Source organism: Aythya ferina, assembly GCF_964211825.1.
Source record: "Aythya ferina genome assembly, chromosome: 15".
In the NCBI taxonomy this organism is placed as follows: Eukaryota; Metazoa; Chordata; class Aves; order Anseriformes; family Anatidae; genus Aythya; species Aythya ferina.
Genome location: NC_140314.1, coordinates 9,836,395 through 9,854,379, shown reverse-complemented (window position 1 = coordinate 9,854,379; position 17,985 = coordinate 9,836,395). Strand labels below are relative to the sequence as shown.

Genomic DNA, 17,985 nt, shown 5'->3' with positions numbered 1-17,985 from the left:
GTGTTTTAATGAATTTCAATTCTATAGCACAGGTGTATCTATATTTATTGTAAGTCTTAATGACAACAATATGTACCAATGCACCAATTGTTTCCAATAGTTCAAAATTTCAGTCAATAAGGACAAGTAATCTCTTTTTCCCTGCATGAATATGGAAAAAGTCACAGAAGTTGTTACAATGCCAGACCTGGTAAATGCTCCTGTTTGCCTTAACACAGAAGTGTTACTTGTATTTTACATATTCTAAACAGTATAGAGCATTATCCAAAAACTGTTGTTGCCCACCTGCCTTGCAGTGGTCCAGGAATATCCTTCCGTGCATACTTCTTTTCATTTTCCTCCTCTGCTTTTCTATGTTAAAGACACAAGAACAAATTATGTATTTAGTTTGTGTTTTACAGCATCAATGTAGCTGTCTTACAAAAATATTAAAAGCTACTTGCACAGCAATAGGAAAAGATCTAACAACTCTGAAAAAAATGGACTTGCTCTGAATATATTAGAGAACATGCATAAAAACGTGTGTAGATATTTTAAAAATCCTATTACTTGAGAAACAGCAGTTCGTTTAGGTATAAGCTTCAGAAGGACAGTATGACCTTCAGCTACCAGGAAAATGTGTTCTATCCCACTTAATGACAATGGCATTAATAATCATACCCTGAGCACAAATAGGTATTGTTTTATGGTTGTTATTCTTTGTATATACCTTTGATTGTCTTCTAGCATCTTCATTGCTTCATTCAGATTCTTTCCCATTTCAGCTAGAGTAGGGTCAACCATCTGTCAGGAAAATAAAAGATAACTTCTATGAAAGACCAGAACATCATTTATCTTACTACTGTCCCCACAAGACACTTAGTACAAATTCATGCATCAGACATGCACGTGTACTCAATTTAAAATAATATGCTGTATAACCTGAATCCGAAATAGACAAAAATGAAAACATATTATTAACCTAAAATAACTAACCCAAAACAGAACACAGTTATGATGTGGATTTTACTATTGATAGATCCAAGATTCTCATTAAAAAAAATCCTCTAGCCCCTCTGCCATAACAGTAACAGGAAAAAGCCATGAAAAACAAAACAAACAGACCACGATCAGTGGATAAACCCAACACTATTATTTCTTACAAGAAAGTTACCTTCTAGAAAAAGAAGCTGTTTGGAAAGCTGAAAACTGACTAGTGTGACCAAGGCAGGTTTTAGGTCACTGAGTTGCATCCTCTAGCTGCACAAAACAGGTTAAAAATAAATTCACTCCTGAGACCAGGTAGCAACAGATCCCTGTTAAAGAGACTGTCGGGGTGGAAGAACTTTAAAAAAAAAAAAAAGTTGAACCTATTTCCCATGAACCAGTGTTGAGGGATTTTTTGAAACAGCAAAAATCCCATGGCTTGCTGTAGCTAAGCAAACCAAGCTACCAGGGCAACTATGAGAAGTTCCCGTAACAGTGTTCCCACATCACCCAATTGAGGAATTCAGAAAAATATTGTTACCAGTAGCTGGCTTCAAGGACAAGGTCTATGTGACTGCTAATCACAAGGGGGTTGGTTTTCTTGCAGGTGGGGTTGTTTTCTTGTAGTTGTTTGTCTGAGTGCTTTTGACCAATAATCTTGTGTGAAACACTGTCCGCCCCTCTTAAGTTCACTATAAAAGTTAGGCTATTCGGGCAATAAAATGGAGCATAATCTGACTCTACTGGTGTCTGTCGTGCTTTCAGCCGTGCTTCCTGCAACAAACTAGGTAACAAGTTCAAAGACAAGCAAGTATTATTTTCTAAAGAACTACTTTGACTTTGAAGAAGTCTCTTTAAGAAGTTGAACCCAAGATGCCTGGCTACACTGACACAAGAGATCTGACCAGGAATATTTATCTGTTTGGATATCTGATTGGAGGACCTAGAAGCTTCCAGAGGATGTGAAAGGTATCATCTCAGGGCTTGGTTTACCTAGAGTGGTTGATATTAAACAATATTTGAGTATTAAATGTAGCCCATTATGAAGGTAGAAGGTAAAACCACTGATACGACTCGTCAGATCTGACAGCAAAATACTCTAAGATACTCAGGTGACCCTTTCATCGGTCTCTCTTCTCCCTTCCCCTGCTCCCAAACGCACTGTAAGCATAGCGTCTGCAAATTCAGTAACAACCATTTTTCAAGAGACTCATCCTTATTCCAAAGCCTCCAGTAGTAAACCACTTCAACTGCTACTTCAGTGTTTTTGTTGCTTTTTTCTTTCTTTTTCTTTGTATGTGTGTGGAATTGGTGGTTGTTGCTTTTAAAAAATATCTTAACCAAGTTTAATATTTAAGCTTACCCTACCCATAGGGCAGGGCCATAATTCCTTGTCTGCACAGTGTTTGAGCACCAGTAGTCCTCAAGGCCTGCACATGCTTTCCATTACCACTGATGGAAAAGCATGTAATTGTGCTGCATCCGTGGTGTGACACAGGCCAGTATGTTTGCTCACGCAGAGGCAGACACAAGCAAATTTAACCGCAGAAGGAAGTGGGATTAATTTGCATGAGGATTTTACACTACTTTCATCCGGAGGATTGATCAAGGAGGAAAAAAAATGAGAGTTACCATATGTTCAAAGACTATTTTTACCAAAATATTTAGAGATTTAACTCATATCATAGCAAGTGGTAGGTGGCTGGAAGAATCAGTAGCCAGGCACGGTCTCACTGGCTCAAACCAAGGCTGACAGCTCTCCGCACTCTGTCCTTTTAGGAGTGGCCAGCAACTAATGCTTTGGGGCAGAATAAAGAACAGTGCATCCCATAATGTTTTCCCACAGTAACCCCCAGCAGCTAACAACAAATGTTTGTTTGTTTGCTTTTTACACTTCTGGCTTCTATAACATCCAGTGGTGGTGAGGCCCAGGACTTCTTCACATGCCGTGTTACAGCAGTACAAGCTTGCAAAATTTGTGACCTCACCGCAGAGATAAAAAATACCTACATGTATGCTGCAAGCATTTGGTACTCAGAACACAACATACACAGCTAGGCAAAAATCCTAAATACAATCATTGGCAGTATTTCCATACATTTTCAAAGCGTCCAGAGAAAAAGGGCTTAGAGACTCCCTGGAGCACAACTGATTTTTAAGGGAGTAATAGACATAATTTCCTGACATGACCAGTCAATCTCATATACTTTGCTACAAGTTGCCATAAAACACAAGCAATGCTAAGGCAGTTATTTGCTTGAACTTTGCTTAGAGTTAGATGCAAATATTCTAACAGATCTGTTGGAGATGCTGACACAAGATGTAGAACCATTACAAAAAAGCCTCTGTGTTGCTTTTGGTTGTTACTAACACAATTAATTCACCTGCTGGAATGACAGCAGATGTTAAAGCCTGCATATGCTTACCTTGTGACTCACTGAGTCTCAGTGGCAATTACCCATGTATAAAACCCTTGTGTCAATAAGCTAGCAGAACAAAGACATAAAATACAGTTTTCTGTCATGAGACAAACTCACGAGAAGTTACGCCAAGCAACATAAAATGCTATGACATCCAGCAAGTCCTCCAGCTCTGATATGGATTTAAATGGAAGATGAACCCCTTCTGCATTTTTCCAACTGCTAGGTGGATGCACAGCAACTCATTTTCTCCTTTGAACTACAGGATGCAAAAGAATCCTTTTGTTGCTGCGCACTGAATTTTATACATGCTCCCTCCTCTGCTCACGTCATGGAGGTGGGAAGCAGCAGACTATCTGCAGAATTTAAACAGCAAGAAAAACAGGTGTGGTGAAGTTGCAACAGCAAGCCACTCAGTTAGGGAAATTCTGGACACACTTTAATGACATGCCATGATCATGTGGTACGTTGTTCAGTTCAGTCTGTAAACAAGGTCATGTGTGGATAGACCCCAAGCAGCAATAACAGAGGGTTTTTTCCTGCTCTTGAACTAAGACTAGCAGACAAGCGGAATACTACATTTTGACCACAGGTCCACATCCATTTGGGGGAGGTGATGAGGGTGCTAAACAGCTGCACAGATGTAAAAGGCATCCTGCCTGCACCAGAAAAAGACTTTTCCAACATAGTAAGATCTACAAACACAACTGTAGAACCACTAGCCATAACACTTAGAGAACAGCATAAGATGAACTTACATATGTGTAAGGGAAGTGCATCAAAGGCCCATCCTTCTCATGAAGGTAAGAGAAACCTGCATGCCAGAAACATTACTGGCCTGGTGCAACCTGAGGTGGCCCTGCTGCACAAACTGCCCGGCCCTTCCCAGCAAACTGTGGAACCATAATTTCAAGATCCTATAAAAGCAACCCACAAAAACAAACATGGGAGACAGAACTTGGAAGGTGTTAATCTGAATTTAAGTACCCATCTATGCAACCTGAAATTCTACACTTGGTTTGCATGGTCATCACTGCCAGGCCATCAAACTCATTCAGAGCCTTCCTCCGTGGGCACCTGAAAGAGCCTTTTGTCTTCCTACCTGAGAACCTTCACATAGCAAAACTGCAGACTGTTTCAACTCTCAAAAGCATTTTGAAATGTTTGCTGCGTAATTCACTTTCATGCGAATGTATTTTCAGAAGCCTGAATGTCTTTCATTGCACTGCTTGTCAATCTTCAATGCACTGTGCTTAAAATCTCACATTTCATTTCAGTGCTTTAGTTTATGTAGGACTTCTAGCTATTTACTGGCCTGATAAAAAGACTAAGTTTCAGGGACTCTTCTTTGCTTGCTTGTTTATGAGTGGGTAGGCCAGCAAAGGTGGATTTCTTCTTCCTTGCTTCTTGATTACAACTGTTAGAAATTTGCCTTCAAAACAAGCTGCTTGTCTGGTCATTGAGTGCCTACAATCTCCATATGAGTATATTTACAACCCATCTTGAAGAAGAAGTAAATGAGAAGTAAAACCTTCACAGGACAAAGCAAATACAACATTAAAGCAGGGTGCACTGACACCCCACCTGAGCTCACTTTCACCAACAGGCTTCATCCTCGAGTTCCTCCAAACCAATTTGTTTGACCTCCTCCAGGGTTTGCATCCTTTACGCACACTATCCCAATAAATTTGTTTTCAGCTCTGCAGTTCTTTCTGCCAAGTACTAGGAGAGCTTGTGGGAAAGCTGCAGGCACTTCTGTCCTCCATCCAGCACAATGGAACGTTCATGCTTCTAAATTCTTCTCTATCTTGTGAGCTCACTTGCATTAAACACGCTTTAATTATTTTTACCTTTTTTTTCCCTGTTTAAGCCTGAGATGATTCATGAGGTTGCTCAGGCCTACACTTCCTGCAGAACTGAAGGACAGGGGAGTGGTGTGGTTGCTTCTTTTAGATTGTGTCCAGCAGCAAACCAGTGAAGCAGGGGACTAAGTCTCCTGCAGCACAAGCCAGCTCTGTTGGCTCTGATGCTTGTCAGCCTCCCCGTACCTGCAGTAGCTCCCACCTCTAATATTAGCAAGTGGATCCAGGCTCACTATCAACATCCTCTATAGATTTTCTTTTCAGTATGCTTTTCCTTTGCTGAAAAGGCACTTAGGGAAAAATGCAAACAAGGAAACAACTCTAAAAACCGGGACATTCGTTACTTGCAGATGCAGAAACTGAAACTGCTCATAATAGCCTCAGTTTCTGCCCTCAGCCCTTCCCTGGGATCACTGGATGACTGGCCACAGTTAGCTGATCCTTTACCCAGGTAGCTTCCACAACATGCCACGTCCTTTCAAGCTCCAAGGAGGCACCAGCCACCACTTAGTCCTTCATTCTGCATCCCAACACCTCCTGCCCCCTCCGGTTCATCCAGAACCCTGACACTCACTCACTTATCTCATTCTTAGCTGTTGTTGCCTTCGAGATGCACTAATTAAATTCAGTAAGGTTAATGTTTTAAGAGGCACAATTTGTGTTTACTTTTGCATTTTGTAACTAATCTATTATTCTTTAAGCACTTTGAACTGTAAAATGCAGGCAGCATGTCACACCTCGGGGTCACCTGGCAACAGGGGAAAGATAAGGGGTCATCTCCGGTTTTGATAAGACCGAACACCAATTACAAATTCAAAAGTGAGAATGCTGCTTCATATCAACGTTTTACAATCTTTACTTTGCACTTCTGCTGGCTGTACTCCTAATGCCAGAAAGGGATGAGTTCAAACAGTCTGCATAAACTATTCTGCGTGCAAAGAGACTCACAGGCGCAGCACAGCACTTAACCAAAAGTATGCCTTATTTCCCCCCTATGTTATTATATTTGCCTAGAAAAAAAAAAAAGTTTTACCAGCCAAGAAAAAAAAACTGTTCTCAACAATAAATTAATCTCAAACAATGATCAGTATTCTTCAAGCCAAAATAATACTGTGTTTATTCTGCAGGCTAAGAAATGCCTTAGATGACAAATAAAAAAGCAGCACTTTCCTGACTGTTAGTCTTGAATGCAAAAGGCTAATATTACCACAAGGCTTCTGCTTACAGGCATTTGCTCTTTTAAACTTTATCACTTCCTTGTCATGCAGCAGGACTGGCACGCACATCTGCTGTCACAAGCACTCCTTGAAGTTACCAGGATGTTGTGGTAATTAATGCAGGAACAAAGGAAAAAAAGTCACAGGCTGAGAGAAATGCCCAGTTTATTCAATGTTTAGGGGAAACAGTGCTGCGGAGACAGCATGGAGATGCAAAGAAAGAATCTGTCCTATTTTACCAGTGACAATCACCTGACTTGAAACTTAAAATGTTAAAATCCTTCAAGAGTGGTCACATACCACAATATAAAGAAAGCAAAAAAAAAAAAAATCATAGATCTGCTACCCAAACTTCTCGAGTTGAACATAGGCTTCCAGAAGAAATTAAATCTAAAATTCACACCAAATTTTCTGGAGGAAAAAAAAAAAAAAGCATTCTAATTATACCACTGAAGACACACAATGTTCATAAATTAAAAAACAGAAAGCTGTATCTGATAAGACAAAGATCACTTGCAAAACTAAGCCATGAGATTGTTGGTGTGCATAACCGCGTATCAGATTCTACAAGTTCTCCTCGCAAGCCTATCATGCAATGTTTTCAACTCTCAATAAGTTTCTCACACACTTCAATCATTTCATTTGCATGCAACTAATGAGTGTAGTCATTCACTGTCACCCCACAGTGAGGTGATTCCAATAAAAGGCCTTCTTCATTATGAAAAATAAAAAGTTTTGACGAACTTTTATACAAGCACTTATCACTTATATCCCAATAAGCTGTATGCATAAATACATAAAAAGGAGACATGGTACAAATAAGACATTCAGATGCATTATGATAATGCTTAATAAGCACAAGGTAAGTGGATGCACATTCTCAGAGGATAAAAATATCCCAGCTTGGATGAATTTCAATTTGATTCATGAAGAACAGTTCTTTTATATCACACACAAGACCAAATAAAGTGCAGATTTTACTGATTCACAGCAATCTTGGCTACTTCAAGAGGGCACTAACTGCTAAGTGCATGGAAGACGGTAATTGGGTTATGACATGACACAGGGTGCTACAGCTTTTTATCATCCAAGGCGAAAAGAGCCATGATTTAAAAAAAAAGAGAGAGAAAGTAAAACAAATGGTAACTCTTTACACATATCTATTTGTGTACACTGAAAATGAGACACACAAGTTTTCACAGGGCCCTCGCCCTGACAGACTACTACTGACATCAAGAATTCAAATAACCAAAACACAGACTTCTACTCCATCACAAAATTTAAGCATTAATTCTTGCAGGGTGTTTTCCTTGCTTGTGATGACCTAGTTGCACACAGTTTATAAGCAGTCTGTCAACAATATTGAGCAGTAAGTTTCCCTGTATTAGCGTGCCTTCTTTAAAGTCTGCTGGACTCAAGCACACTAAAGACCATATTCCAAACTAGTAGTCAGTTACGTTTTGCTTATGAAAACTTTTCAGAACAATGAGCAGTCACCATGACTTCTGATAGTGCTAGTAAAGACCTGAAGCATTTAAAGCCAACAAAATACTCCTGAACATTGCATTCTTCATTTGGATTCTAATACAGCTAATTGTTTTGCTGTCTACTTACTAACCACGTCAGAAAGAGTCCTTCTGAATTTCCTTCTCATTCATTTTACTGCAGCATATCCCATTCACACTTGTCTAGCTGATTCCAAAGACTACAAAAAAACGAACATGCTGAGTACAGGAAATGATGCAAAGTGGAAGGAAGCAGTAACATCTCTTCAGCACACAGAGCATATGCTGCTGCAAATGCATACTGTTCTGAAAGGCATACAACAACGGAGATAAGCCATATACAAGTAATGGTGATAAGCCATATACGAACAAGGGTGATAAACCACATCCGAGCAGCCGGCCCCTCCTCGCTTTCAGGACAGGTCTCCCGAAACACCGCAGGTGCAATGAGAGCCAGAAGCGTGACGGGTCCCAGAAAACTCCTCCAGATTCTGACCCTCAGTGACAACGGCAAAATCAAGTTTCTTAGTGACTGACATCATTACACAATTGCTGTTTGCTTTGTACAGGGCACGGAACAGAAAAGAGCAAACAGCGCTATTTCCCCAGTGCCCTGCTGCTGCCCAGGAAACGAAACCGCCAGGGAGCCCCCAGGAACCGTCAGGGAGCCCCCAGGAACGGTCAGGAGCCGGGCTGTGCAGGAGGAGCCGTGCTCACACCTCAGCCAGGCGCCGGCCCCGTGCCTCAGGCCCGGCGGGGCGGCCCGGGAGCCCCGGGGCCGTGCGCGTTCGGCCCCGGTCGGCGGCCCCCTCCCCCCGGCGGCCCCCTCGCCCCTCAGGGCCCTCCCGTCCCCCCGCACACCTTCTCCAGAGAGGCGTCCATGGCCGGGGCCGCCCCGCGGCTCGCCGCTTCCGCCAGGCCCGGGCGGCTCCACGCTGGCAGCGCTGACGAGGCGGCGGCGGGCGGAGCCGGCAGCGCTCACTGAGGGCACGGCGGCGGCTCCCCGCGCTGCGGAGGGCGGGGGCTGTGAGGGCGGCCCGGCCGCGATGGCGGCGGGGTGGGCGGGCAGCGTGCTGCTCTACGCCGGGCTCACGGCGGCCGGGGACGCGGCGCAGCGGCGGGGCCGCGGGCAGCCCCCGGACTGGGCGCAGACGCGGCGGGTGGCGCTGCTGGCCCTCACCTTCCACGGCAACCTCAACTACGTGTGGCTGCGGGCGCTGGAGAGGGCGCTGCCCGGCCGCCGGCCGGCCGCCGTGCTGGGCAAGGTGCTGTGCGACCAGCTGCTCGCCGCCCCGGTCGCCGTTGGTGCCTTCTACACGGGTGAGTGGCTCTGCTGCGCCCCCGGCCGTCCCGTTGCCGAAAGGCAGCCGAGCGCGGCTGTGAGGGAAGCGGGGCGGCTCAGCGGGCTGTGCCCGGCTCTGCCTCACGGGTGTGTAGAAGCACAGCGCGCTGCCGTCAGTGGTAAGGGATAACCGTGACAGCCAAGAAATAAGAAGAAACTTTAGACTCTGAAGAGACTGTCTGCATGGTAGCGGGAGGTCTGCGCTTTATGACCCTGCCAGGAATTCGCTCAGTTTATGACTGGAGAGAAAGGAAGCCAAGGAAGAAGTCAAACGTGACATTTTTACTTTCTGCTCATGTCAGAATGCGAGCAGAGGCTTGCCCAAGGACCAGGAGGATGTGAAGGACCGAAGAAGGAAGGGAGGGTAAAAATACCTAAATCAGGTGGCAGCAGGAGCCTGTAACGTGTCAGCTGAGAGATACTGACAACCTCGTGGCATGCAAGTATCTAGAAAGATACCTGCGGTGGGCTAAGTGACTTCGGGTCTCTGCTATGTGCAAACGTGTAGCTTTAGATTTTAGATCAATTTGCTACAAGCATGTTGACATAGAAGTTCATAGAATCATCAGGGTTGGAAAAGACCTTTATTTGGTCCATCACCCTACTGCCAATGTCACCTGCTACACCATGTCCCTAAGCACCACGTCCAACCTTTCCTTCAACACCCACCAACTTCACTTAATGTAGGTTACATCTTCCAGTCACGGTGGGTGATCTCTGAAGGGCTGCTACAGCTTTTAGAAAGACCCCTGGTTTGACATGTGAAGGTTCCCATCACAGGGAGTAGTTTAAAGGGTTCGTTATTTTGACTATTTTGCATTTTATCTCCAGTTTGTATGGTCGAATCCATAATTTCAAATCATGCTGCTTTTCTCTTCTCTTGGGTTTAATGTTGGGAGCCTGCTGCAAGGTTGTGTTTGCCTAGAATTGAGAGGAGCTTGGACCAACTAGAATTTATTTACAATTTTGAAATGCTGCCTGTGGAGAGTTCAACAAGTAGGTTTTGAAATTGTTCTACTTGTCTATTCTAGGATTAGGATATAAGGTAGATATTTATGAAGATAAAAATAGCAGGCTGATTACGGCCAAAATAAATTAAAAAAAAAAAAAAAAGGTGCCCTTTTCCACTGACTTCAGTGGGCTGGGGCACCTAAACTCTGTTGAGGACCTGGGCCACTTCTGGCAATTCAACAATATGCACGGTGCCTCATTCTGTCTCCTGGGTGTAAGATGTGCTTGTGTTGTATCTGCTTCTACTGCCACTGCAGAGTTACGTGGGCAGAGACCACATAACTGAGAGCCACATAACCTGGAGAGCCAAGTCAATAGATGAGGATATACGATGTAGCAATTTTAGGTTGTAGGAATGGTATTTTTTCTTTGTAATATTTATCAGCTTTTCTTTCAAAATGTATTTTGAGAACAGTTTGGGATATTATTGAAAAAAAGTGAACGTTTTATTATTTTTTTCTGATTGTCTTAAATATTTTACCACCAGGTATGAGCATCCTTCAGAGGAAAGAGGACATCTTTTCAGACTGTAAAAATAAATTTTGGAATACGTATAAGGTAAGACAAGCGATTAACTCATCACCCAGCTACACAACAAAAATAACATTATTGCATAAAATACTTTAAATATTATGTCTGCCTCTAACAGCCTCCATCTTACTTCATTATTTGATTATGTGTAGGAAACTTTTAAGTACCAGCAGTCATCTGAAGTCCAGGTAATTTGGGGAAGGCAGGACTGCCAGATGGATGAAATATTCCCATTCCAAAATTGCACAATATTTATATATATATATAAAACACTTGCACCCAGCTCTGTTTGAGTGAGAGCCCTACAGTACAACACCGAATGTTATACGCTAAGATTGTACTACTTTTCCTCTTAAGAAGTACGCATGCTCCAGTGTCTAGTTAGCAATACTGTTGACAATACGTACGTGAACACCTGTTAAAAACATTAGTTATAGAGACATCTTTTTTAGGAATCATTTTGAGCCTGTACTTTTCACTGACAGTCTTCTCACTTTCAGAAATGCAATCCCTTGTTCTAAGAAGGCTTGGATATAAATAGCTGGTTTTGGTTAGCATTTCTCTATACAGAGGAAAAAAATGTGTGCTATTTCAGAGCTGAGCAACTTAAGAATTTTAAAGATTTCTCAGGCACGGGAAGAAAGATAGATTACAATAAAAGTATAATAGAAGGAGAAACTGTGATGTACAACGTGCATTTCTCTTTACACTGGTAGGATGTAGGTAGGATAGAAAAGGATTATTTTTACTGCTGGAGAAGATGACTCTAAAAACAGTGCCCACTCTATGCTATCAAAACATAAGGTTTCTATTGACCTGATGTTCTATGAGTAAATTCTCCGTTGATTTTTGCAAGAAAGTCTTACGTGTATGAGTAACTAGAGGGAGCATTGAACATGTGAAATAAATAGTGTTCAGTGGTATTTTTCATTCATGGCTGAAACAAATGTTCACATATTTAAACATTTGTTCACCCATCTGGTAAATGTGCTTATGTATTTGGTGTCAGGTGACTTTGAAGACTTCACTGTAATTAGAGTTTTGTATTTAAAATGAGTCAGAATAATCTCTTGGAGAAATTCCTTGCATGGCAGCTCATAAAGATGATTAGTAGTTTAATATTGCAACCTCAAAGTTAACCAGCTTAATTTATATTTGACCATCTTCTATTAACTTTAATAAAATATATTTTAGTCTTTGCTAAATGTGGTAGGAAAAACTGAATCTTTGTGGTTGAAGTCTACAAGATTAACATGATTCATTTTCATTTCAGACAGGACTGATGTACTGGCCTTTTGTGCAGGTGAGTTTCAGGGTAACTCAGTGAGCCTTTCTGTAAAACCTTATGCTATGCATTTAGAGGATATCTAACCTAATGAGAAGTCAGTGGAGTTTTGGGGTGTTTAAGTACAAGACCTAACACTGACTGGAGCACTAACTGAGCTCTCTCTCCTTCCAACACAGCTGTCAAACTTCGTTTTTGTTCCCGTTTACCTGCGCACAGCTTACACTGGGCTTTGTGGCTTTGTCTGGGCTGCCTTCATTTGTTTTTCCCAAGAGAGTGGAGATGGCACAGTAAAGTCAGCATTTATGTGGCTCCAAAGAGGGAAGGTCAATGCAGATGAAGAACCATCAGAGAAATAAGAACTTCAGTTCTGAAACCATGCTAAATTGTTAAAGTGAGCTTATGAAAGTCAGTAAACCGCACTGCAGCCTCATTGCTGTGTTTAGAATAATTATCTCAACATTTTTTGGTTAGTAGGAACTGTGTGTCTTTTTGCCTGTTTATTTTTTTATAAAATAGGCCTATTGTATATTGGCACTTAATTATTTTCATGCTGCCAGCCCATCTCTTCTGGGAACAACTGACTTACAGGGCAGCATAAGCATTTGCACATCATGTCAGACTGTCTCGCTGGGGAGAAATATTAACTGTAATTTAATTTTCAAGCAACTTGTAGTCTCTAGAAAAAGGGGAATAGAACATTAAATCCTCAATTGTTGTATTTGACAATTGTTATCAGTGCAAGATTGCTTTTGCAGAACAAAATTTAATAATTTCTTATCTTAACAGTGGCACCAACTCTATTTTATTTAGAGGGAAAAAAAAAAGACTCTATTTGTAGAAATATATTTGTGTTCCTTTTCTCTTAACCGGGAGAACAATTGTGTTTGGACAATGCTCTCAGCCACATCGTCTGATTTTTTGGTGACCTGGTGCAGACTCAGAAGTTGGACTCAATGATCCTTGTGGGTCCCTTCAACTCAGGATATTCTATGATTCTGTTCATAGGAGACACTGTCATATAGTAACTATACATAGGAAGCTAGGAAATGGTGAAAATCAATTATAGACTTATTTTGTCAACTGAGGACCAGGTCTGGATGTAGGTAGGGATAATAAGGGAGCTCTTAGTTTATTAGAACAACATTTTACGCCTTAAAATTTAAGCTTGAAACAGTATCTGATTTAACCTATCTTTATGATGATTGCAAGGACAAGACTTAGCCCTCTTTGTTGTGATGATAATAACCACTCTGAGGAACATCTAAGTTCCTCAGTCTTATCTAAACAGTAAACCAATGCCTGCTTAGGCTATAAATGTACACTCCTTTGGCCAGCAGCTGTACTACTTAATGTGTTGGTTACAATGGTTTGTCACTGCAGGAGCCCAGTGCTACTTAGGTCAGACAGGGAAAGGGATCACACAAGCGCTGCCCAATCTATTCCAGGTAAAACCAAGTTTAGCAGGACCCGTTAGTCAAGAGTGGTGCAAAGTACCTGTGTGGCCTTTACAGAACTACAGTATATTGGAGGAGGTGGGGGGGGGGGTGCTCTTTATACAGTCCGTTTTGGTGGCAGACAGGTGAAGGAGGTAGCTTCCTTCTCAACAGAGAAGTCAGTGCAATTCCATCATCACCTGGCACAGGCAGACCTGGAAGAGGGCACCTGCACCTGCCATAAATAATTAATTTTAATCAACTTTAGACATCTGTAGCATGGACATCTGCAACTTGGCTAAATACTTTAAGCTCAACTTATAGTCATTGGGGGGAAACAGGTAGTTTGGGATATCTGTCTTAGGGTAGGATGAATTGTGCACTGTGTCTGTTTCTTACCATCACTAACAGTCCAAGGTGACTTGCTCCTATGTAGATAATTTCATTGTATGTGTTCATATGTGGTGGGATGAATTCCTCTTCTTAATGTCTGTCTTACATGTCTCTATGGGAATAGTTCAGTGGGTGTTGCACAGATTCCGCAGCGTATATTGGGCAGTCCTGAAGTAGGACATCCCAGTAGGAATAGAAATCCACAGAGGAACTAACTGCATTTTATCTGTCTACTTAAAAAAGGAAGTTTGAAAGAATAGACATTTCAGGCTGCTATAGCTGTTAAATTGTTATTGTGTGTATATATTTAAAGTCCTCAAAATAAAGAAGCAATTCTAGTAGTGTTTTGCTGTTAATATATTTTTAGGATCAGAACAGTATTTTAGTCTGTTCTGTCAATGAGACTTAAAATTTTCAGATGATGTATGATAATTGAGTATTTGACTTTATTTTTACAGATACTTTTTATTTTTGCTTGTGCCTTAAGTGTTAAGGATTAATAGAATTCATTTGGAGAATGGAACTGGAAAATAATGACATTACAAGGAGCATGAAGTAGGGGTATGGTGGTGTTCTGCTGCATGCTGTAGCAGTATGCCATAGTCAGCTGCAACTCTGTGGTGCAGAGAATTATTTCTGCATGTGTATAGTTAGTAAAGCTTAATCCCTAGGTGAACCAAGAACTTGAAACTCGTCTCATGATCTTTGTAATGCTGATGCTTTTCTTCAGCAAGAGCATTTAATGAATGGGAACATCCATCTTTTATTTTAAATAGCTTCAAAGCTTACATAAGCTGTGCTTTATTGCTCTAGGCTTTTGTGATGCCAGCTTTTTCTTGGGAATTTGAGCTAAATCCTGCTTTGTCTTCAAATTTATCTGACTGTGGGCTTCAGGGTTTTCTTCTGTATTTTTATTACGTGAAGCATGGTTCTTTCATGTAATGAGAGCCTGCAGCTCTTATATTTTAGTAAACTTAAGATTGTGCATATTTCTCTTTCACTTTCTCTCTTTTTCTTGATAAACTACTTGATGAGACTACAAATCTCATTTCACATATGTTTTTATATTTTTGTAAATACCAGCACTGTTTGTACTAATACACATTCCAGACCCACATAATACAATAAAATGAAGTGTGTGTGTGTCGGGGGGGGGGGAGGGTCAATTTCTCAGTGTGCATAAATTGATGCACTTCCTAAAGATTTCCCACCTCTGTCAACTCAGTCTGTTGGAGGACCAACCCTATTAGTTATTAAAGACTATTATTTCTTGATAAAATTTTGACTTAGAAGATTAATTTCACAGAATGGTTGAAGTTAGAAGGGACTTCTGGAGGTCCAGACCAGGTCATCTAGTGCAACTCCATTTGACACATACATTACTGAATTACTAGGAGAATCAAACACAAGTTATTTCTTAAAAAAAAAAAAATAATAAAATGAGCTGTGTGAGAATTGTCCTCTTTTTGTTCCACCACCCTTTCAAAAACTGTCATAAGAGAGTTAGGTTTTATGACTATTTCAAGGGATTATACTGCTCTTAATGCCAGCTGAACATGCAGATTTCAGTAACCAGAAAGATAGGAATAGAATTAGACGTCACATAGGTGCTCAGGAAAGAGGGAACATGCTGCCAACAGCTACTAGCCATGCATTCAGATGACATTTCCATTTCATGGATTCTGTCTAAGAGCAAATGTGTTGAGAATACAAATTTAGATCAGGTGCAGTTCTAGCTTCATGTTATTCTGGATAGCTGTGGAGACTTAAAATCTGAATTTGACAAAATTAAAATTTGAAAATGTATTTTTCTGTTGCAAATCTTTCATGCAAATGAACCTCCTGTGCTTACTGGTATGTGAAATTCACCAGAAGGCTCCTGTCTTCTTCACACCAGAAACAACCATCCAGTGACACAGCATAAAATAACCAGTTTTATACTGTAGTGAAGGTGAAACAGCCTGTAGTTTGGTACTGTATCTGATAGGTAACTTCTCTGTATAGCACAGGCTCTGAGATCTATACAGCTTTTGCCATCTGTTGTGCCGCTAGTGCTTTCTGCTACTACTAGTGCCAGTCCAGTGAGATGTGCAAGAAATACTTGAATCTGTCTAAAATAATGAATTTCAAGTTGACTGAAAAATGTCAGTGTTTTTGAAAAGGTTTAATAAACTTTGAATGTTGTTCTTTGGCTCTGTCTGTCTTTAACTAGTGTGTGTACAAAAGCCAGGTCTTGTGCAAAGTTCTGTGGGATCTTCACGGACCACATGCAGTGAAAAGCTCAATTTGATGTCATAGACGTTAACACAAGCAGGGTGAAAGGAAAGCAAGGATTATTCACCTCACTTAAAGGTTAGTTATATGCTCCAAGTCATCTGCCACTTTTGAACAAATTCAGAACAGAATTTCCATCTATAAAATCTCAAGCACCCAAAGACTGTGCGCTGCCTTAATTTCAAAGTTGCATTGTGAACTCACATTCAATTGCCATTCCACTATGATCAAAGTTACTGTAATCCAGTATAAACAAGAACAAAGAATGCAGATTGCATATCTGTATGGTCATTGCATACGCTCTTCAACAGCATTTGACCTAACAAACCCCACCTTCCTTTTTTTTATTATTAATTTATTAGTTAATTTAGTTTATTAATGTAATGTGGCAGTACCCAAAATGCTTGCACCATATATCCAGATAGAAAAACAGACATCCAAAGAGAATGGTAAAATGCATCATTTCCCCTGCGAGTTCAGGGAAAGACAGTTGGGAAGTGGTGCTGTAAAGCAACAAGGGGAAAAGGACAGCAAGTTGGAGTCTGTTTACATTCATGTTCTTTGTAATCCAATGTGATGTGGTACACCCATGCAAATGCTTCCCTCTGCCAGGAGAAGAAGACCTTAAATACAGGATCTTGATGCAGTCACTCTTCTCCATTTTAGACTACAACAGATTAAATCAAAGAAAAAACAAGAGGGATTATGAATATATAACCTAGTAGGTAGTTCAGTCACCAGCGATATATAGAGAGAAGATATGCAGTTCCCAGCTCTGTTACTCTACTTCATCCAGTTACAACAGAAATGAAATGCATAAGCACTCAGATGGCTGTGATAAATTCAGTGCCTGGCCCATATGGACTCACAAAGCATGCACACCGAGTTCTGTGCCACATGGGATCCTTTATCTGTGGAGGAAGTGTCAGCTTTGTTCTGAGTTGTGTCTCCTTTTATAGGGTATAATTTGGCAGCTGGGTAAAATAAGGTACAAGATTCTTGCCTGGAATCAGTATATACGTATCTTACTATAAGTAAGATGTATGCTTAGGGTGTGTATACACAGGAATAAACCCCCACACTATTACTGCTTTCATTTGTCAGGAAAGCAGCCTTCCTCTCATTGCAACAAGATTTAGAAAAGAAAATAAAGCTAGGAACTGAAGTTCTCCATCTCTAGTCTTTTACTTCCTCTTGCTCTATGCTGACCTTGAGACATCCAACTCTGTAAACCTGCTGCCTGTGGTATCCTTACCTTACCATTGCTCATACCTCTCTGAGGTCAATACCACCTTTATTTAATCGCTAAGGGTGTTCAGCTACTTCCATCTCATGCATCACATATTTTACATCCAAAATATAACAAGATTGTTAGCTGTACCTGATTTCCCATGATACACCAATGACATTGAAGGATTTTACATTAGTTCTATGCTTAGCTCAGAGTGGCCATCATACAGTACTGAATTATTATGTGCTCCTAGTAACTGCACGATAGGATATGGCAATTACCTATGTGGTGTTTTGCTTACTGTTTTTGAGCAGAAGTTGAAATATCAATGCAATACAGGCCCTCCATCACTGAAGGCCACGTTTGGAGAGAAGTTCAAGCCACAAGGAAACCCTTTCAGAATTCAGGGCTGAGCTTCCAGTTCCAGTGAAGGTGGTAGCAAAATGTTCCAAAGAAGAAATGGACATGCCTGTTATGACACAAGTGTAGTGCAGCATATACGCTTCATGGGA

The 17,985-nt window shown here is 41.1% G+C and overlaps 2 protein-coding genes across 6 annotated transcripts in view; one reads left to right on the top strand and one right to left on the bottom strand.

Moving 5' to 3' along the window:
• PDXDC1 (pyridoxal dependent decarboxylase domain containing 1) overlaps window positions 1-17,985 on the bottom strand; it is a 76,377-nt gene that overhangs the window by 22,186 nt on the left and 36,206 nt on the right. The window contains exons 1-3 of one of the 5 annotated variants that reach the window (XM_084537029.1): window positions 9,151-9,170; window positions 710-783; window positions 286-351 (exon numbers count right to left, since the gene is read on the bottom strand). In XM_084537029.1, the coding sequence (XP_084393155.1) occupies window positions 286-351; window positions 710-783 (140 nt within the window). In that variant the 5' untranslated portion in view covers window positions 9,151-9,170. The other 4 variants (XM_084537026.1, XM_084537028.1, XM_084537027.1 and 1 more) reach the window with 4 other exon arrangements.
• On the top strand, window positions 8,860-16,159 carry MPV17L (MPV17 mitochondrial inner membrane protein like). Its single transcript, XM_084537033.1, has 4 exons — window positions 8,860-9,290; window positions 10,811-10,881; window positions 12,128-12,157; window positions 12,319-16,159. The coding sequence occupies exons 1-4, from the start codon at window positions 9,017-9,019 to the stop codon at window positions 12,496-12,498; spliced, it is 555 nt and encodes a 184-aa protein (XP_084393159.1). The 5' UTR covers window positions 8,860-9,016; the 3' UTR covers window positions 12,499-16,159.